The 22,078-nt window shown below is 40.2% G+C and overlaps 2 protein-coding genes across 3 annotated transcripts in view; both read left to right on the plus strand.

The window, feature by feature from the left end:
* The window catches only part of PLPP1 (phospholipid phosphatase 1), a 114,111-nt gene that overhangs the window by 55,557 nt on the left and 36,476 nt on the right, over positions 1-22,078 (plus strand). Inside the window, exons 2-3 of one of the 2 annotated variants that reach the window (XM_023210533.2) lie at positions 5,171-5,322; positions 13,221-13,501. In XM_023210533.2, the coding sequence (XP_023066301.1) occupies positions 5,171-5,322; positions 13,221-13,501 (433 nt within the window). The remainder of the gene's footprint in view (positions 1-5,170; positions 5,323-13,220; positions 13,502-22,078) is intronic. The other variant, XM_023210532.1, reaches the window with a different exon arrangement.
* LOC111541634 (40S ribosomal protein S20) lies at positions 5,777-6,306 on the plus strand. The gene has a single exon (XM_023210534.2). It carries the CDS (start codon positions 5,899-5,901, stop codon positions 6,256-6,258), a length of 360 nt encoding a protein of 119 aa, XP_023066302.1. The 5' UTR covers positions 5,777-5,898; the 3' UTR covers positions 6,259-6,306.

Genomic DNA, 22,078 nt, shown 5'->3' on the forward strand with positions numbered 1-22,078 from the left:
TGAATACTATTAATTAATAAAAGCAAAATGCGTGCTGTAACACAGATGAACCTCAAAAACATTATGCTGAGTGATAAAAGCCACATATAAAATACTACATATTGTGTAATTCCATTTATATGAACTGTCTAGAAAAGGCAAATTTATGTAGAGACAGATAGCAGATGAGTGGTTGCCTGGGTTTGTTAGTGGGAGCAGAGATTGAAGGCACATAGGCTCAAGGGAATTTGGGGGGTAATGAAAATGTTCTAAAACTAGATTGTGGTGATGTTGCATCACAGTATAAATTTACCAAAACCATTGAATGATATATATACTTAGACTGGATTAATTTTATGGTATGTAAATTATACCTCAATTAAAAAAAAGGAGAGTGAAAATGAATTTTGCCAGCTCAAGTAATAAGAGAAACAGTGTTTGCTGAGGGTAGTCATTTGAGAAGTGATGAAAGGGATTTAGAGATATAATCTTTCAGGTAAAAGGAAAAGGGTTTTTGACTGAATTGATAAACGAAGTTTTGCCTTGAAATCTTTAGTAAATGTCAAAGTTAACATCAAGTATCTATTTAAATGTTTGCATTTCTGCTCACTTTTCTACACTGTCTGGTGAAGTAAGTTGGTGGTGTGCAGTAACCCTTTTGGAATAGTTTATCAAGGATTTAATGTTTGTAGCTTTCAATTCCACTTACGTATATATCTTAAGGAAATTAGAAATGCAAACAAGAATTTGTATTCGGAAATGTTAACTATAGCATCGTATAGGATAATGAAAAAATTAAAAGTAACCTATATGCTCTCAAAGTAGGAGGAATGGTTAAATTGTAATTGTTTTTCCTTTGTCTCTCTTGGTTTCAAGGAGTAGAAATTCTTTCTAACTAGATCAAGTAAAATTGGGCTTTGTTGAAAAGGATACAAGGTGCTTTAATAACCCCAAGCAGCAAGATCACTGAGGCTTTTTGGCAATGGGGAACCACAGCTACCTTCCCATTTCACCCATTCTGGGACCAGGCTAGTCACTACTTCCTCCTCTGTAGACCTGCTTTGTTCTCAGCTTCTTCTTCAGTCAGTCTTCCTTGTACATGGCCCAATGTTGTTTGCCACCTTGGACTTAATCAGTTTTTGTTACAATTCCCGTATTTCCAGAACAGGAATCTGAAAGAGCTGTTCTTTTTGAGCCTTAAGTGGGTCAGTGAACAACCTGTGGTTTGGTCTTTTTCTTCATCCCCTTTCAGGGGTCTGTGTTTAGGTTTAGATAGTTAGTGAAAATGAAATGGCATTGGGTAATGGCATTGATTCAATACATCTTGACTGGGCACAGTGGCGCACGCCTATAATTCCAGCACTTTGGGAGACTGAGGCGGGTGGATCACCTGAGGTCAGGAGTTTGAGACTAGCCTGGCCAACATGGTGAAACTGCATCTCTACTAGTAATACAAAAAAATTAGCTGGGCATGGTGGTGCTCACCTGTAATCTCAGCTACTCTGGAGGCCAAGGCAGGAGAATCGCTTGAACCCGAAAGGTGGAGGTTGCAGTGAGCCGAGATCGCACCATTTTACTCCAGCCTGGGTGACAAGAGCAAAACTCTGTCTCAAAAAAAAAAAAAAAAAAAAAAATCTCATGGGCGTATTTGAGGAATGGCAAATATTGGCTATTATTTATTGTCAATTTAAAAATATTTCCAAGGTTTTTGGTGTTGGCAACCTCTTTTCTTGATTCTCTCAACAGAATAGTGTGCATTTGTGGTAGATTCATGCTTATTTTCTCACCAAAACTTGCAGTCTGTGTGTTACCCTTTCTTATTAAAACCTCTTTTACTAAGACTGGCAATTGAAATCCCATTGGACGCCATATTGGGCACTGTGGACCAATCTCCACCTCCTGAATGCCCTCTCTTTCTAATGTGGCCCCGGTGAGGTCGCTGTCTCCTGACCTGCCCTTAGCCGACTCAAGTCTGCCTTAGTGAATCTTCTTCCTCTCCTCTTCTTCCTCTGCTGTTGCTCTGTGCCTCACCCTCCACTTCTTTTCTCTTTATATACATCCTGTACAGTGTTTTGTACCTCTGTGACTTTAGAGACCCTTTATATCCCCAAATCTCTGTCTCTGTCCTAGACCCCTTCTGCTGAGATGGAGACTGTCATAACCACTGGCTTATCGAATATCATACTCAGAGGCATCGCCAACTCTCCTTTTCTTTTGAACACTCAGAGTTCTTTGAACCTCAGTTTATTCTCTGCTATAATTACGTACTGTGCCTTATTCAATTTGTATTCCTGGTAGCACCTAGCGGAATTCCTTGCACAGTAGGTTTACTTAGTATTTGCCCACATGAATGTTTTTGTTTTTTAAAATGGGCTATTATCCTTTGTATATGGTTTTATTTTGTTCCCCTAGTATCCTGAAAAATACCCACAAACTTTTTTTCTTAATCTAAGAATAATTTCTAACATGGTTTTTGTGGTCGGGGGGAAAAAACCCTTAATATTAATGGACATACATGGTAATAGCATTTCTAAATACATTTGGGCCTGTATATTTGGGCCTATATGTTTTCTCTGAGAATAAGGACACACAGCCTAGTGAGTTTTGGACTCTAATCCTATTATATGTGAATTTAGTTTCTTTCTTTCTTTCTTTCTTTTTTTTAGACAGAGTCTCGCTGTGTCACCCAGGTTGGAGTGCAGTGGCACAGTCTCAGCTCACTGCAACCTCCACCTCCTGGGTTCAAGTGATTCTCCTGCCTCAGCCTCCCAAGTAGCCGAGACTACAGGCGCATGCCACCATGTCCATGAATTTAATTTCTATACTAAATATACTATTCCAAAAGAAAGAAATGTTTATTGGAAAATGCAACCAATTCAGAAATATGCTTTGTAGACAGTAAAAGTTTCCATTATTTCATGTAGACTGAATTGGATTATAGAGGTAGTGGTTCTTTGGCTGGACACTATGGCTCATGCCTATAATCTCAACACTTTGGGAGGCTGAGCTGGGTGGATCACTTGAGGTCAGGAGTTTGAGACCAGCCCGGCCAACATGGCAGAACCCTTCTCTATTAAAAATACAAAAATTAGCCTGGCATAGTGGCAGGTGCCTGTAGTCCTGGCTACTTGGGAGGCTAAGGCAGGATAATTGCTTGAGTCCTAGAAGTGGAGGGTGCAGTGAGCCGAGATTGTGTCACTGCACCCCAGCCTGAGCAACAAAGCAAGATACCATCTCAAAAAAAAAGAAAAGAAAAAAGAAATAACAGTTATTTTTATGTACAAAATAAATTTGCTCATTGAGTTAGAGTATGGTTATTGATTAGGGGGCTAAGCATTTACTTACTGTATGGGGCAACCAATAATAAAATCACAGTCCTGTGTATTTACCTCCACAGTGTGTGCTGATAAGTGCAAAAGGTTTGTGCAAATTCTTTTGAAGTTATATTGTAACCATGGTATATGTATTGAAAACTTGGCCATTTTATCCCATTCCTATGAATGAAAACTATTTGGTGAATCAGAGGATAGTCTGAATTGGGATATGAGGGCCAGTATAAGTGTCAGCAAGGTCAGCTCTAGTTTAGTTTTTTTTTTTATTTTTATTTTAAGGCATAGCATTACTAGGAGTATAGCTTTGGGAACCTTGTAGCATCATAAAGACTTTTAAAGAGGTGACAGCTATTGGCAAATTGACTAATAGAACTAAGCTTTGGTTCATGTATTCAGTGTCTGAATGAAAAATAGGAAGTTCAGTAAAAGAGCTAAGAGTGAAAGAAATGTGATTTCGTGTGCTTCTCCTTTTTAGCTCGTATAATAGATTGAACAGATTTGATATTGTAAATACACTCAGGCAGAGTGGCAGAGGCTTGGTTGTCATTTAGCCTTTAGGGCCTTAGTGGAGTTAATGAGAACTGCAAACGGTCATCAAGTCTTGGTGCTTCACAGAGAAGCAACACTTCTGCAGTGAGTGTGTTAGCTTAGTGGTTATGGTATTACTACAGGGACATGGATCACTTAAGGAGAGAGCCTTTCAGGCCTGGGTCAGTCTTAAAGCAGATCTCACGTGGAGGGTTTCTGCTAACCTGCATCTCTTACAACACAATACTAGTTAGTATGCTGTAGTATTAATCAGTAGGTCAAGTTCAGTGAAGTAAAGGATAATTGAATTCTTGAAGTTCACATTTAGGCAAAAAATTGGCATTTTAGGAGGTGAGTATAAGACATGATCTTTACAGAAAATACTGATGATAAAAACAGCGCTCTCTGTTAGGTGCCTTTGTGCTTGACTTCATCCTTTGTGCTTGACATCATCTTAAGAAACTAAGCTCAGGGCTGGGTGCAATGGCTCACATCTGTAATCCCAGCACTTTGGGAGGCTGAGGCCATAGGATCAGTTGAGCTCAGGAGTTCAAGACTAGCCTGGGCAACATAGCTGGACCTCATCTCTACTAAAAAATTAAAACAAAACAAAACAAAACAAAAAACTAGCTTGGCATGGTGGTGCGTGCCTGTGGTCCCCAGCTGCTCGAGAAGCTGAAGCAGGAGGATAGCTTGAGCCCAGAAGATCAAGGCTACACTTAGCTGTGATCGTGCCATGGCACTGTAGCGTGGAAAAAAAAAAGACCCCCTATAAAAAAAAAAAAAAAAAAAAAAAAAAAGAAACTTTACGTTCAGATTCCTCTTTTAATAGCAGCTTTCAGCCTGCTATAGACAATACAGAAATGAGTGGATAAAGTTTTATTTAGATACTCTGATAGCTTAGCCAGTGACAATGACCTATCCAAATGTGGAATGCTAAAATGTTCTCTTTTTGGAAGCAAACCCATGAAAAATTGGTTTTGAAGTAGTGTTAGAAACCTGGCAATTAAATGACAACAAGAACGTGAGAAGAGATTTTCCCAAAATCCGTTTAGTGTGTTTGGACAGAAACAAAGGAAAGATAACTCTTTGTTAAATTAGTTAATAGAGGATTTGAATGCTTTGTTTGCTGTAGACAAAACATCTTTATCTTAAAACTGTAATCTTTCCAACTTCTGTTGCATGCATTGCTGCATTTCCTTTTTTACATGTGCTCTCACTTATTTTCATGGCAAATGCATTTTTAAACAGAGTCTCTGGGATAATTATTGACATTAATTAGTTTTGGTATTTCTTTTTTAATGATATTTTCATTTATTCCCTTTTGCTAGCTGGATTGCCTTTTGCAATTCTTACTTCAAGGCATACCCCCTTCCAACGAGGAGTATTCTGTAATGATGAGTCCATCAAGTACCCTTACAAAGAAGACACCATACCTTATGCGTTATTAGGTGGAATAATCATTCCATTCAGTATTATCGTTGTAAGTTAAATCCACTTTTCCAAGTTTATAACTATTGGGCACTTGGCTTAATTTTCTGTTATTCTTTTAATGCTTAAATGTATAACCCTCCAAAAACAATGTGTGCTTTTTTAACCTTTAATTGATGGTTTATTTGATCAAGATAATCTCAGCTATTTTAAGTGGAGTCAAAAAATAACAGTGTGTAATTATAAGAGCCAGGCACGGTGACATGCCTGTAGTCCCAGCTACTCAAGAGGCTGAGGCTGGAGGATTGCTTGAGTCTCCCAGTTGAAGACTATAGTATGTAGTGATCACATCTATGAATAGCCATTATACTCCAGCCCAGACAACACTTCAACATCCCATCTTAAAAAAAACAGAAAAAGAAAAATGAAAAGAACCTTGCTGGATATGCATAGATTTTATGCTAATCGTTTCCATGTCACTGTGATTGTTAGAACTCTAATTTGTTGTCTTTTCGAGGAAGACGCGGTTGTAGGACTTGCGGATCTTTGGTTCGCACGCTCCTGCTCCTGACTCACCGCTGTTCGCTCTCGCGGAGGAACAAGTCGGTCAGGAAGCCGCGCAGCAGCCATGGCTTTTAAGGATACCGGAAAAACACCCGTGGAGCCGGAGGTGGCAATTCACCGAATTCGAATCACCCTAACGAGCCGCAACGTTAAATCCCTGGAAAAGGCGTGTGCTGACTTGATCAGAGGCGCGAAGGAAAAGAACCTGAAAGTGAAAGGACCAGTTCGAATGCCTACCAAGACTTTGAGAATCACTACAAGAAAAACTCCTTGTGGTGAAGGTTCTAAGACATGGGATCGTTTCCAGATGAGAATCCACAAGCGACTCATTGACTTGCACAGTCCTTCTGAGATTGTTAAGCAGATTACTTCCATCAGTATTGAGCCAGGAGTTGAGGTGGAAGTCACCATTGCAGATGCTTAAGTCAACTATTTTAATAAATTGATTACCAGTTGTTAAAAAAAAAAAAAAGAACTCTAATTTGTTATTGTTTAATAATCTTGTGATCAATAGTTGAATGTTATAGCAATATGATTCTAGCATACTTTATACATAGGATATCGTTTTATAATTTATTGTATCCATGTGTATGTACCTACTGTTTTTTTTTTTTTTTTTTTGAGACGGAGTGTCGCTTTGTCACCCAGGCTGGAGTGCAGTGGCCGGATCTCAGCTCACTGCAAGCTCCGCCTCCCGGGTTTACGCCATTCTCCCGCCTCAGCCTCCCGAGTAGCTGGGACTACAGGCACCCGCCACCTCACCCGGCTAGTTTTTTGTATTTTTTAGTAGAGACGGGGTTTCACTGTATTAGCCAGGATGATCTTGATCTCCTGACCTCGTGATCCGCCCGTCTCGGCCTCCCAAAGTGCTGGGATTACAGACTTGAGCCACCGCGCTCGGCTATACCTACTGTTTTTGACTCTCCCTCTGTACTGAGTTCTAGAAAAGAAAAATTGCTAAGTGATGTTAAAACTTTATATAATGCATGCTTACTTTAAATAATTTTTAGATAATATACACAGGAGAGAAAAGCTATAGTTCTATATATGATTAGTAGTGAATATGAAAGAATTTTTACTGGTACTGAATGCAAGACTGAGTCTTAAACTAAAATAGTAACTGTTGTTTTTCAGTATTTCAGGTAGAAATGCTTAAAGAATGTGTCTAGAGATAAGACTATTGACAGGACTACATGATTTTTATAATCTCGACTAAAATTCTGTAACTTAACAGTTTTGTGCTCCATAACTTGTAATTTTATGTGTCCAGCATGCTTCCACTGCATAGCTCTGCTCACCATAGCTTGTGACTTTAGAAACAAGATTTATGTTAGTTAAAAGCAGAAGGCTGGGTGCGGTGACTCACGCCTGTAATCCCAGCACTTTGGGAGGCGAGGCCGGTGGATCACCTGAGGTCAGGAGTGCGAGACCAGCCTGGTCAACCTGGCGAAACCCCACCTCTACTAAAAATACAAAAATTAGCTGGGTGTGGTGACACACACCTGTAATCCCAGCTATTCAGGAGGCTGAGGCAGGAGAATCACTTGAACCTAGGAGGCAGAGGTTGCAGTGAGCCGAGATTGCACCATTGTACTCCAGCCTGGGTGACACGATGAGACTCCGTCTGGAAAAAAAACAACAACAAAAAACCAGAAAATATGCTGGATGTGGTGGCTTATGCCTTTAATCCTAGCATTTGGGAGGCCAAGTCGGGAGGATCACTTGAGCCCCAAAGTATGAGACCAACCTGGGTAGCACAGCAAGACCCCTGCCTATATCTACCCCCCCACTCACCCCCGCTTCAAAAAAAAAAAGGCCAGGCACGGTGGGCAGGAGCCTGTAGTCCCAGCTACTCAAAAGGCTGAAGCAGGAGGATCCCTTGAGCTCAGGAAGTTGAGGCTGCAGTAAACCATGATTGCACCACGGCATTCCAGCTTGGGCAACAGAGTGAGACCCTCTCTCAAACACACACACACACACACACACACATATTTTTTTTTTTTTTTAATTAAAAAATATATATAGTTGTATCCAGGAGATAGGCCAAAGATGACAGCATGTATATCATGTCTGTTTTTGGAGTTTATTTTAAAAAAAGAAAAACTTCTTAATTTAGAAATGTCTTAAGAATGATCATAATACTTTATTAGCACTGAAAGTTAACTTGTAATTTGTGGTACATAATTAATAAAACAAAACCTTTGCTATACAGATATTTGTTTTATAAGACTGTGAGCTCCTTGAAAGCAGAGATGATATCTTGTTCATCTTCGTGTCCTCACCGCCTGGCATGGAGCCCAGCATGTTCTAGGTGCCTGAATGAAACTGTATGAAGAAAACTATAGAGTAATTACACAGTAATGTTGGTGACTCTCCTGAAGTATGGGGAAGTTTTAAGAAATCAGGTATTCTTTTAATCTAGACAAATTTTTACACTGAATTTTTACTGCTAAAAGAAAGCCAAGTCTATAATTCTTCCATTAAGGAGGGAGTAGGGTCTTTTTTAAAAAAGTATATATGTTTCTGAGTGATTGCTAAGCAATTAAATATGACATTTTTAGTAGGACTTTTAGTTGCAAATAGCCAGTTTCAGACAGGATTCAAATATTCAAATAAACAGTACTAGAAATAGACCTGTCTTTCAATTCTGCCTTTTTTTTTTTGGTCTCAGTAAAAAGGATGCCATGCAAGCAGAACTACAGGAATTTGCTCTAGCCTGGAGGGCTGCAGTAGAACAGGCCACTGATTGCTGGGCACTGTGTTGATGTGCACGGCCTATACAGGGCTTGACAAAATGCTTAGTTAGCAAAAACTCATGAATTATGTTTCATTAACTTCGAATTCTTTGCTATTTCTTTTCTTTTCTTTTTTTCTTTTTTTTTGAGACAGAGTCTCGCTGTGTTGCCTGGGCTGGAGTGCAGTGGCGCGATCTTGGCTCACTGCAAACTCTGACTCCTGGGTTCAAGTGATTCTCTTGCCTCAGCCTCCCAAGTGGCTGGGATTACAGGTGCCCGCCACCACACCCAGCTGATTTTTGTATTTTTAGTAAAGATGGGGTTTCACTATGTTGGCCAGGATGGTCTTGAGCTCCTGACCTCATGATCCACCCGCCTCAGCCTCCCAAAGTGCTGGGATTACAGGTGTGAGCCAACTGCGCCCGGCCTATTCTTTACTCTCGCAACATAACCTGTGAGAAAGTTATCTTTACATTTAATAAAATGGCAAGTAAATTAATAGATGAGTACAGACTGCTTTAAAAAGAACAGATTGTTTAAACGTACTGTTATTCATCTCTATAGTATCACTGAAAACAAACACTGCTTAGGGCAGTGGTTTTATGTATGTATGTTTTGATTAATTGATTGACAGACTCTTTCTCTGTCACCCAGGCTTGGAGTGCAGTGGTGTGATCAGAGCTCACTGCAGCCTCGACCTCCTGGGCTTAAGTGATTCTCCTGCTTCAGCCACCTGAGGAGCTGGGACCACAGGCGTGCACCACGACAACCGGCTAATTACATTTTTTATTTTAAGAGATACGATCTCTCTGTGTTGCGCAGACTTATGTCTCAAACTCCTGGGTTCAAGCAACCCTCCTACCTCAACATCCCGAAGTGCTGGGATTATAGGTGTAAGCCATCATGCCCAGCCTTATGTGCTAAATTAACATAATTCTATTTTATTCATTAACTCAGCCTCTTTCAGGCAATGCTTAGTTAGACTTGTATACATTTAACTTTGTTTACTAGAAAGTAAATCATTTATTTTAAAAAATCGCCATGATTAAGACTGCACACCAGGGCCTTGACATGAGTTGCAAATGATTCATTAATAAATGAGTGATTGAGGGAACCTGGCCGGTAGAGAACCAGGATTATTATAGTTTCTCGGAAGACATGGGATAATTTCAATAAGGAGGAAGTGGTCAGTGAAGTCAAATATACTGAGAAGTTAAAGTAAGTGAGAGTTGATAAAAATCTGTTTGATCTGGCTGGGCGCAGTGGCTCACTCCTGTAATCCCAGCACTTTGGGAGGCCGAGGTGGGTGGATCACAAAGTCAGGAGTTCAAGACCAGCCTGGTCAAGATGGTGAAACCTCTTCTCTACTAAAAAGACAAAAAATAGCTGGGCGCAGTGGTGGACACCTGTAATCCCAGCTACACAGGAGGCTGGATCAGGAGAATCGCTTGAACCTGGGAGGCAGAGGTTGCAGTGAGCCGAGATTGTGCCACTGCACTCTAGCCTGGGCAACAGCAAGACTCCGTCTCAAAAAAAAAAAAAAAAAAAAAAAAAGAAAATCTGTTTGATCTGATGAGATAATTTTGACTTTTGTGAAAAAATCAGTAGAATAAAGGAAATGGAAGTGGTTAGAGATATTTAGGAGGGAGAAGATGTGGAGATATGCCATTGATTTTAGACTGTTCTTTTGGGAAGATGGGCCCTGAATGAAAGACACAAAATCATAGAGACAGTGTAGAAACATAAAACTATCTTGGTTGATGGAGATTTAAAGGGGATGGTAAGAGAATACTATGGGAGACAGGTTTAAAAAGGTTGAATCACTCTGATTTAGATAATTATTAGCTTTGAACTTCAGAAGTATTGTTTTACTCCTCCAAACATTATTTTTATTTCTTTGATAATTTATCATATCCTAGAATCTAAGTAAATAATGCATTATAAATAATCTCAGTTTTAGGATTAGGCCACACTTGGCTTAGCTGTTGACTTCATGAAAGGTTAAGAATTGGCATAAATGGCTCAAAGGTCAGGATAAGGAATTGAAATGAAACAAAAGAATATGGCTATCTTGTGTGGATCAAATGGGCAGACGCATCTCTGCATTTAATTCAGAAGAATTAATTTATAACTCCTCTATTGTCTGCTTCTTTCAGTGATGTAAGTTAACCTAGAATTTGCTGGCTTCAGAGACTTCCCTGCTTTCCCAGTATTAATGGTTAAGTTTCAGCTTACACTGCTTCTGAAGATCAGCTTTTAATCTTGCCCAGTATTCTGAATATTCCTAACAAACTCATTTTCTGTCATCACTGGCAAGAGCCAGGATTTGGGTGGCCATAAACTATGATGATTATGACTAGGAAGACTCACAAAACATACTACCTGCTTTTGGAAAATAGTTGAGTGCCAGCTGATAGCTGAGATGTGGAAGAACAGCTGATACCTGAGATGTGGAAGTTTCAACTGCTAAAACTGTGGTTGATTAATATACTTGATATGTTTTCAGGAATCAAAGATTAATTCCAAAATGACATGTTAGATAAGTTCTTTCTGGCTACAAATCTGTGAGGAAATACTGGGACCCCTTCCTGGCCTAAGGAGGCAATGTATACTGAAATGGAAAGGGCTCTTCTGTTGGCAGTCAGAGATAACCCTAAGCAAAATTGTAAAGGAATGGCATTCCTGGAAGTACGTATAGTTTTCCTCTCCTGTGACCTGTTCTCAGAAAAGAATCTGATTAATTCATTCACATTAAGGACTATAATTAGAATTGTATTTTAATGGGGCTTAATGTGTAAACTAAGGGCATTTGCTGTTTACCCAAGGCAGTACCTGCCACTAAAATTTATTGACTACCTACTTTGTTTAGGTCACTCTGGTGATAGGAGGTTTCTGTTCAGCAATTAAGAAATCCTCCTTACCTTGTAGAGTTCAGAGTCTCATTGTCAAAGTTATAACATTCTAATTATGGAACTCTAGGAGTCATTGAGCCAGAATAAGGAAAGGATTTTAGGTATCAGATTCTTGAAATCCCTTTCAGAAAGCAACCATTTATTTTACTTATGGTAAGACTTACCCTGAAGACGGTTGATCCTCATTAAATGGAAATGTTTGAATGCTTTGTAAAATTGTTTATATAAATTTAAGGTGAAGCAGAGAAACTAGTAATGTATTTCAAGTCAAGCTTTGCTACTTATATTCTCTCCACACAGATTGGCAAACACACTGTTCAGACTATTCTGTGTTTAAGTGGTTTTTTTTTTTTGTTGTTGTTGTTGTTGTTTTTAATTATTATTTTTTTGAGATGGAGTCTTGCTGTGTTGCGCCGAGGCTGGAGTGCAGTGGCGCCATCGCGGCTCACTGCAGCCTCCACCTCCCGGGTTCAAGCGATTCTCCCGCCTCAGTCTCCCAAGTAGCTGGGGATTATAGGCGCCTGCCACCACTCCTGGCTAATTTTTGGTATTTTTAGTAGATACGGGGTTTCACCATATTGGCCAGGCTGGTCTGGAACTCCTGACCTCAAATGATTCACCCGCCTCTGCCTCCCAAAGTGCTGGGATTACAGGAGTTGAGCCACAGTGCCTGGCCTTAGCTGTTTATTTTGGTCTCAGGTATCTAGAGCCTTACTGTCTTTTTAAATAGCAAATGTTACTATTTATAATGTTGCCATTCGGTATTCTTTGAATTCTCAGGATACTGGTTTGTTAACTTGTAAAGCATCAGAAACCTTTTTATACTTTTAAATTAGTGAGGAAGAGTCCCGTCCCACCCCTTGGGCCTCCAGCAGAGGTCACCTGGAAGGCAGGACTGGTATATCCTGTTAGCTAAATCCCTGCCCTCTGTATCCTCTAGCAATCCTCCCTGAAATGATTTTACCCTTTTTAATATGATGGATGTCTTTGATTCAAAGGAATATTTGAGAAAAATGAAGACTGTCAGATAAAAGTACTTATACACAGGAGTTTCTGATTGGGGAAGTTATGTATGTATGTATGTATGTATGTATGTATGTATGTATGTATGTATGTATTTATCGAGATGGAGTCTTGCTCTTGTTGCCCAAGCTGGAGTGCAATGGCACAATCTCGGCTCGCTGCAAGCTCCGCCTCCCAGGTTCAAGCGATTCTCTTGCCTTAGCCTCCCAAGTAGCTGGGATTACAGGCACCTTCTTCCATGCCTGGATGTTTTTTTGTAATTTTTGTAGAGACAGGGTTTACCATGTTGGCCAGGCTGGCCTCGAACTCCTGACTTCGGGTGATCCACCTGCCTTGGGCTCCCAAAGTGCTGGGATTACAGGCATGAGCCACCACGCCCAGCCGGTCCAGGATATATCTCTGTCTACTTTTTAAAGCTCTGTTTATTTGAATACAAGAAAAAAAATACGATCTTGTTATTTTAGGTAAGCAATGATATGTTTTTGGCCCAACCATGGCCTTGTAAGTAATGTTCACCATTGATACAACACCTTTTTTGTGCTTTAGAATTGGATATCTGAAGTTGACTCTCCATTGTAAAGAAAAAAGGGGCTGGGACAGTTTTTAAAACAAAGATCTTTTTGTGATTTACCATTTCCTTCTTCCCCACTATGTTTCATTTTGTTTAAAGTGCCTGCTTGCTACTTTAACATGTTATTTTTCTGTTTCTTTTTCAGATGATTCTTGGAGAAACCCTGTCTGTTTACTGTAACCTTTTGCACTCAAATTCCTTTATCAGGAATAACTACATAGCCACTATTTACAAAGCCATTGGAACCTTTTTATTTGGTGCAGCTGCTAGTCAGTCCCTGACTGACATTGCCAAGTATTCAATAGGCAGATTGCGGCCTCACTTCTTGGATGTTTGTGATCCAGATTGGTCAAAAATCAACTGCAGCGACGGTTACATTGAAAACTACATATGTCGAGGGAATGCAGAAAAAGTTGAGGAAGGCAGGTGAGTGTTAAATCGCTAATGCTTGTTTAATCTTGTATATTCTTGGAATAGAAGGTTTCAGTGACTGAAAGATAAGCCATGCACTGGCTTAAAAAGAGAAGTTAGTGTTATCACCGGGAGGTGAATTTTGATCTTGTTTGAATTGTTCTCTCTCTTCATGCCTTATTCCTTTTTTTTTTTTTATTGTTATACTTTAAGTTCTAGGGTACATGTGCATAACGTGCAGGTGTGTTACATGTGTATACTTGTGCCATGTTGGTGTGCTGCACCCATCAACTTGTCAGCACCCATCAATTCGTCATTTATATCAGGTATAACTCCCAATGCAATCCCTCCCCCCTTCCCCCTACCCACGATAGGCCCCGATGTGTGATGTTCCCCTTCCCGAGTCCAAGTGATCTCATCGTTCAGTTCCCACCTATGAGTGAGAACATGCGGTGTTTGGTTTTCTGTTCTTGTGATAGTTTGCTAAGAATGATGGTTTCCAGCTGCATCCATGTCCCTACAAAGGACGCAAACTCATCCTTTTTTATGGCTGCATAATATTCCATGGTGTATATGTGCCACATTTTCTTAATCCAGTCTGTCACAGATGGACATTTGGGTTGATTCCAAGACTTTGCTATTGTAAATAGTGCTGCAATAAACATACATGTGCATGTGTCTTTATAGCAGCATGATTTATAATCCTTTGGGTATATACCCAGTAGTGGGATGGCTGGGTCATACGGTACATCTAGATCTAGATCCTTGAGGAATCACCATACTGTTTTCCATAATGGTTGAACTAGTTTACAATCCCACCAACAGTGTAAAAGTGTTCCTATTTCTCTACATCCTCTCCAGCACCTGTTGTTTCCTGACTTTTTAATGATTGCCATTCTAACTGGTGTGAGATGGTATCTCATTGTGGTTTTGATTTGCATTTCTCTGATGGCCAGTGATGATGAGCATTTTTTCATGTGTCTATTGGCTGTATGAATGTCTTCTTTTGAGAAATGTCTGTTCATATCCTTTGCCCACTTTTTGATGGGGTTGTTTGTTTTTTTCTTGTAAATTTGTTTGAGTTCTTTGTAGATTCTGGATATTAGCCCTTTGTCAGATGAGTAGATTGCAAAAATTTTCTCCCATTCTGTAGGTTGCCTGTTCACTCTGATGCTAGTTTCTTTTGCTGTGCAGAAGCTCTTTAGTTTAATCATATCCCATTTGTCAATTTTGGCTTTTGTTGCCGTTGCTTTTGGTGTTTTAGACATGAAGTCCTTGCCCATGCCTATGTCCTGAATGGTACCACCTAGGTTTTCTTCTAGGGTTTTTATGGTATTAGGTCTAACATTTAAGTCTCTAATCCATCTTGAATTAATTTTCGTATAAGGAGTAAGGAAAGGATCCAGTTTCAGCTTTCTATTTATGGCTAGCCAATTTTCCCAGCACCATTTATTAAATAGGGAATCCTTTCCCCATTTCTTGTTTCTCTCAGGTTTGTCAAAGATCAGATGGCTGTAGATGTGTGGTATTATTTCTGAGGACTCTGTTCTGTTCCATTGGTCTATATCTCTTTTTTGGTACCAGTACCATGCTGTTTTGGTTACTGTAGCCTTGTAGTATAGTTTGAAGTCAGGTAGCGTGATGCCTCCAGCTTTGTTCTTTTGGCTTAGGATTATCTTGGCAATGCGGGCTCTTTTTTGGTTCCATATGAACTTTAAAGCCGTTTTTTCCAATTCTGTGAAGAAACTCATTGGTAGCTTGATGGGGATGGCATTGAATCTATAAATAACTTTGGGCAGTATGGCCATTTTCATGATATTGATTCTTCCTATCCATGAGCATGGTATGTTCTTCCATTTGTTTGTGTCCTCTTTTATTTCACTGAGCAGTGGTTTGTAGTTCTCCTTGAAGAGGTCCTTTACATCCCTTGTAAGTTGGATTCCTAGGTATTTTATTCTCTTTGAAGCAATTGTGAATGGAAGTTCATTCATGATTTGGCTCTCTGCTTGTCTGTTACTGGTGTATAAGAATGCTTGTGATTTTTGCACATTAATTTTGTATCCTGAGACTTTGCTGAAGTTGCTTATCAGCTTAAGGAGATTTTGGGCTGAGACGATGGGGTTTTCTAAATATACAATCATGTCATCTGCAAACAGGGACAATTTGACTTCTTCTTTTCCTAACTGGATACCCTTTATTTCTTTCTCTTGCCTGATTGCCCTAGCCAGAACTTCCAACACTATGTTGAATAGGAGTGGTGAGAGAGGGCATCCCTGTCTTGTGCCAGTTTTCAAAGGGAATTTTTCCAGTTTTTGCCCATTCAGTATGATATTGGCTGTGGGTTTGTCATAAATAGCTCTTATTATTTTGAGGTACGTTCCATTAATACCGAATTTATTGAGAGTTTTTAGCATGAAGGGCTGTTGAATTTTGTCAAAAGCCTTTTCTGCATCTATTGAGATAATCATGTGGTTCTTGTCTTTGGTTCTGTTGATATGCTGGATTACGTTTATTGATTTGCGAATGTTGAACCAGCCTTGCATCCCAGGGATGAAGCCCACTTGATCATGGTGGATAAGCTTTTTGATGTGCTGCTGAATCCGTTTTGCCAGTATTTTATTGAGGATTTTTGCATCGATGTTCATCAGGGATATTGGTCTAAAATTCTCTTTTTTTGTTGTGTCTCTGCCAGGCTTTGGTATCAGGATGATGTTGGCCTCATAAAATGAGTTAGGGAGGATTCCCTCTTTTTCAATTGATTGGAATAGTTTCAGAAGGAATGGTACCAGCTCCTCTTTGTACCTCTGGTAGAATTCAGCTGTGAATCCATCTGGTCCTGGACTTTTTTTGGTTGGTAGGCTATTAATTATTGCCTCAATTTGAGAGCCTGCTATTGGTCTATTCAGGGATTCAACTTCTTCCTGGTTTAGTCTTGGAAGAGTGTAAGTGTCCAGGAAATTATCCATTTCTTCTAGATTTTCTAGTTGATGTGCGTAGAGGTGTTTATAGTATTCTCTGATGGTAGTTTGTATTTCTGTGGGGTCGGTGGTGATATCCCCTTTATCATTTTTAATTGCGTCTATTTGATTCTTCTCTCTTTTCTTCTTTATTAGTCTTGCTAGCGGTCTGTCAATTTTGTTGATCTTTTCAAAAAACCAACTCCTGGATTCATTGATTTTTTTGGAGGGATTTTTGTGTCTCTATCTCCTTCAGTTCTGCTCTGATCTTAGTTATTCCTTGCCTTCTGCTAGCTTTTGAATGTGTTTGCTCTTGCTTGCCCAGTTCTTTTAATTGTGATGTTAGAGTGTCAATTTTAGATCTTTCCAGCTTTCTCTTGTGGGCATTTAGTGCTATAAATTTCCCTCTACACACTACTTTAAATGTGTCCCAGAGATTCTGGTATGTTGTATCTTTGTTCTCATTGGTTTCAAAGAACATCTTTATTTCTGCCTTCATTTCATTATGTACCCAGTAGTCATTCAGGAGCAGGTTGTTCAGTTTCCATGTAGTTGAGCGGTTTTGATTGAGTTTCTTAGTCCTGAGTTCTAGTTTGATTGCACTGTGGTCTGAGAGACAGTTTGTTATAATTTCTGTTCTTTTACATTTGCTAAGGAGTGCTTTACTTCCAATTATGTGGTCAATTTTGGAATAAGTGCGATGTGGTGCTGAGAAGAATGTATATTCTGTTGATTTGGGGTGGAGAGTTCTATAGATGTCTATTAGGTCCGCTTGGTGTAGAGATGAGTTCAATTCCTGGATATCCTTGTTAACTTTCTGTCTCGTTGATCTGTCTAATGTTGACAGTGGAGTGTTGAAGTCTCCCATTATTATTGTATGGGAGTCTAAGTCTCTTTGTAAGTCTCTGAGGACTTGCTTTATGAATTTGGGTGCTCCTGTATTGGGTGCATATATATTTAGGATAGTTAGCTCTTCCTGTTGAATTGATCCCTTTACCATTATGTAATGGCCTTCTTTGTCTCTTTTGATCTTTGATGGTTTAAAGTCTATTTTATCAGAGACTAGGATTGCAACCCCTGCTTTTTTTTGTTCTCCATTTGCTTGGTAGATCTTCCTCAATCCCTTTATTTTGAGCCTATGTATGTCTCTGCATGTGAGATGGGTCTCCTGAATACAGCAGACTGATGGGTCTTGACTCTTTATCCAGTTTGCCAGTCTGTGTCTTTTAATTGGAGCATTTAGTCCATTAACATTTAAGGTTAATATTGTTATGTGTGAACTTGATCCTGCCATTATGTTATTAACTGGTTATTTTGCTCGTTAGTTGATGCAGTTTTCTTCCTAGCCTCGATGGTCTTTACATTTTGGCATGTTTTTGCAATGGCTGGTACTGGTTTTTCCTTTCCATGTTTAGGGCTTCCTTCAGGGTCTCTTGTAAGGCAGGCCTGGTAGTGACAAAATCTCTAAGCATTTGCTTATCTGTAAAGGATTTTATTTCTCCTTCACTGATGAAACTTAATTTGGCTGGATATGAAATTCTGGGTTTAAAATTCTTTTCTTTAAGAATGTTGAATATTGGCCCCCACTCTCTTCTGGCTTGTAGAGTTTCTGCTGAGAGGTCTGCTGTCAGTCTGATGGGCTTCCCTTTGTGGGTAACCCGACCTTTCTCTCTGGCTGCCCTTAAGATTTTTTCCTTCATTTCAACTTTGGTGAATCTGGCAATTATGTGTCTTGGAGTTGCTCTTCTGGAGGAGTATCTTTGTGGCGTTCTCTGTATTTCCTGAATTTGAATGTTGGCCTGCCCTACTAGGTTGGGGAAGTTCTCCTGGATGATATCCTGAAGAGTGTTTTCCAACTTGGTTCCATTTTCCCCCTCACTTTCAGGCACCCCAATCAGACATAGATTTGGTCTTTTGACATAATCCCATACTTCTTGCAGGCTTTGTTCATTTCTTTTTCTTCTTTTTTCTTTTGGTTTCTCTTCTCGCTTCATTTCATTCATTTGATCCTCAATCGCTGATACTCTTTCTTCCAGTTGATCAAGTCGGTTACTGAAGCTTGTGCATTTGTCACGTGTTTCTCGTGTCATGGTTTTCATCTCTGTCATTTCATTTATGACCTTCTCTGCATTAATTATTCTAGCTATCAATTCTGCCACTCTTTTTTCAAGATTTTTAGTTTCTTTGCGCTGGGTACGTAATTCCTCCTTTAGCTCTGAGAAGTTTGATGGACTGAAGCCTTCTTCTCTCATCTCGTCAAAGTCATTGTCTGACCAGCTTTGATCCGTTGCTGGCGATGAGCCGTACTCCTTTGCAGGGGGAGATGCGCTCTTATTTTTTGAATTTCCAGCTTTTCTGCCCTGCTTCTTCCCCATCTTTGTGGTTTTATCTGCTTCTGGTCTTTGATGATGGTGACGTACTGATGGGGTTTTGGTATAGGTGTTCTTCCTGTTTGATAGTTTTCCTTCTAATAGTCAGGACTCTCAGCTGTAGGTCTAATAGTCAGGACTCTCAGCTGTTGGAGATTGCTTGAGGTCCACTTCAGACCCTGTTTGCCTGGGTATCAGCAGCAGAGGTTGCAGAAGATACAATATTGCTGAACAGCGAGTGTACCTGTCTGATTCTTACTTTGGAAGCTTCCTCTCAGGGGTGTACTCCACCCTGCGAGGTGTGGGGTGTCAGACTGTCCCTAGTGGGGGATGTCTCCCAGTTAGGCTACTCAGAGGTCAGGGACCCACTTGAGCAGGCAGTCTGTCCGTTCTGAGATCTCAACCTCCGTGTTGGGAGATCCACTGCTGTCTTCAAAGCCGTCAGACAGAGTCGTTCGGGTCTGCACAGGCCTCTGCTGCTTCCCCTGTTGTTTTTTTAGCTGTGCCCTGTCCCCAGAGGTGGAGTCTACAGAGACAGGCAGGTTTCCTTGAGCTGCTGTGAGCTCCACCCAGTTCGAGCTTCCCAGTGGCTTTGTTTACCTACTTAAGCCTCAGCAATGGTGGGCACCCCTCCCCCAGCCTCGCTGCTGCCTTGTGGTTAGATCGCAGACTGCTGTGCTAGCAATGAGGGAGGCTCCGTGGGTGTGGGACCCTCCCGGCCAGGTGTGGGTATAGCCTCCTGGTGTGCCCGTTTCCTTAAAGTGCAGTATTGGGGTGGGAATTACCCGATTTTCCAGGTGTTGTGTGTCTCAGTTCGCCTGGCTAGGAAAAGGGATTCCCTTCCCCCTTGCGTTTCCCAGGTGAGGCAATGCCTCGCCCTGCTTCAGCTCTCGCTGGTCGGGCTGCAGCAGCTGACCAGCACCGATTGTCTGGCACTCCCCAGTGAGGTGACCCCAGTACCTCCGTTGAAAATGCAGAAATCACCGGTCTTCTGTGTCGCTCGCACCGGGAGTTGGAGGCTGGAGCTGTTCCTATTTGGCCATCTTGCTCCGCCCTCCGCCTTATTTCTTTTTTATTGCTGTCTTCCATTTGAGAGTATTTTACTGCAGTTCTTTCTTTCATCGCCGGCACATAAGAATGTTAAATGAACCTTATAGATCGTTTAGAGTCAGCACACTTTTTCTTAAGATGCCAGATAGCAAATATATATATATATATATATATATATAATTTTATTTGTTTTTTTACATTTTTATATTATTATTTTGTAGAAACTAGGTCTCACTATGTTGCCCAGGCTAGTGTCAAACTCCTGGGCTCAAGTGATCCTTCCACCTTGGCCTCCCAAAGTGCTGGGGTTGCAGGCATGAGCCACCACACCCAGCCAATAGTAAATATTTTAGGCTCTGTGGGCCATATAGTCTCTTTCACAACTATGCAACTCTGCTTGTTAATAGCAAGAAAGCAGCCATAGACAATACTTAAATGAATAATGTGGCTATGTTCCAATAAACTTTACAAAAACAGCAACTGCCCCAGGGTTCATAGTTTGCTGAACCCTGATCTAGTCCCACCATTATTTATGAAGCTCTGCTAGATCTTAGTATTCTTAGATTATTATTATTTTTTAGATTTTTTTTTTTTTTTTAATAAAGTAACTTGGTTCAGATTGTGACAGCTCTAGCTCATCAGGTTGCCATCTTATAACACCCTTTTTGGGCTCCTTTCTGCATGCTGGGGCACCATTCGACATGAATGAAATAGAATGTTTAGAATTCAGAAGATCCAACTTTTTAAATTTATAGATGAGGTAAAAATAGAGGACTAAGAACACTAAGTAAAGCCACTAATTAGTAGCAGAGCCAACTCCTCATCTCAAGTTTCAAAATTGTCAGCCTTTTTATATTAAGTTTACTTTCCTTTAATTGTTCAAAGTACAAATACTTTCTTGGGTAAAACATCTTTGTTTGATTTTTTTACATATGATTTCCAGATAGTTCATTGTCTTTGTTGGTTTTCTTATAAGCAACGTGGGCCTGCTAGTAGCTTCAATTTTTTTTTTTTTGAGACGGAGTCTTGCTCTGTCACCCAGGCTGGAGTGTAGTGGCACCATCTCGGCTCACTGCAGCCTCCGCCTCCCGGGTTCAAGTGATTGTCCTGCCTCAGCCTCCTGAGTAGCTGGGACTACAGGCACGCGCCACCATGCCTTGCTAATTTTTGTATTTTTAGTAGAGATGGGGTTTTACCATGTTTTCCAGGCTGTTCTCAAACTCCTGACCTTAGGTGATCCACCTACCTTGGGCTTCCAAAGTGCGGAAATTATAGGCATGAGCCACAGTGCCCAGCCAGTAGCTTCAATTTTTTGTATTTAGTGGGGATGAAAAAAGATCTTACTTAGCTAGAGTATATACTATGCTATTTGCTTGGGGGTTAGCAGTGAACCAGACATCTCTGGTCCCCATCTTCATGGACCTTAGTCTGACAGGGAAGATTTACATTAAACAGATGATGAGAATGGAAGAGAACTTGCTTGATGATAATGAGGTCAAAGAAGAGAAAGATCAAGCTGTTAAATGGCAAGCTTTGAGGTGTTGAGGAGGACTGATATGGGTGTAAAGTCTTAATGAAGGGGGGAAAAGTGACTGAAGAGATAGACAGTTGAGAAATAGTTGGTAGAAGGTGATATTGTTGATTTGAGCTCAGGTGTACAAGCATTTTTGTAAGAGGGGTAGAGGAAGCATGGTCCAGAAATGACTTTGATGAATGATGAAATCACCAACATCAATACTGGACTCGTAAGGTGTATGGGCTGTGGAGATCTCATTCCCTGCAGGGGCGAGCAGTAGAACTATTCAGGTTATCTGTGTTTTCTCTATGAGCTTTGGTTGTTTGTCTTTTAAGGGATTTGTCCATTTCATGTAAGCTGCCAAATTTATTGGCATCAAGTTTGTCATGTCATTATACTATCTTTGTATTGTTTGTAGGAACTGCAGAGATAGCCCCTCTTACATTCTTACTATTGATAATTTGTGTCTTATGTCTTTTTTTCTTGACTGATCTGGCTAGAAACATCAATTTTATTAACCTTTTGATTAGTTTCCAGGGTTTCTTTTGATGTCATTGATTTTTATCTATTTTTTTGTGTTCAGTTTCATTTATTTTTGCTTTGATTTTTATTTACTTTCTCCTTCCTGCTTTTAGTTTTGTTTTCTTTTCTTTTTTCTAGTTTCATAAAGTAGATGCTTAGATTATTAGCTGTGTCACAA

Source organism: Piliocolobus tephrosceles, chromosome 4 (genome assembly GCF_002776525.5).
Source record: "Piliocolobus tephrosceles isolate RC106 chromosome 4, ASM277652v3, whole genome shotgun sequence".
Classification (NCBI taxonomy): Eukaryota; Metazoa; Chordata; class Mammalia; order Primates; family Cercopithecidae; genus Piliocolobus; species Piliocolobus tephrosceles.

Excerpts from the sequence above, each read along its gene's own strand:
- LOC111541634 (XM_023210534.2), top strand. The coding sequence starts at position 5,899 with ATGGCTTTTAAGGATACCGGAAAAACACCCGTGGAGCCGGAGGTGGCA.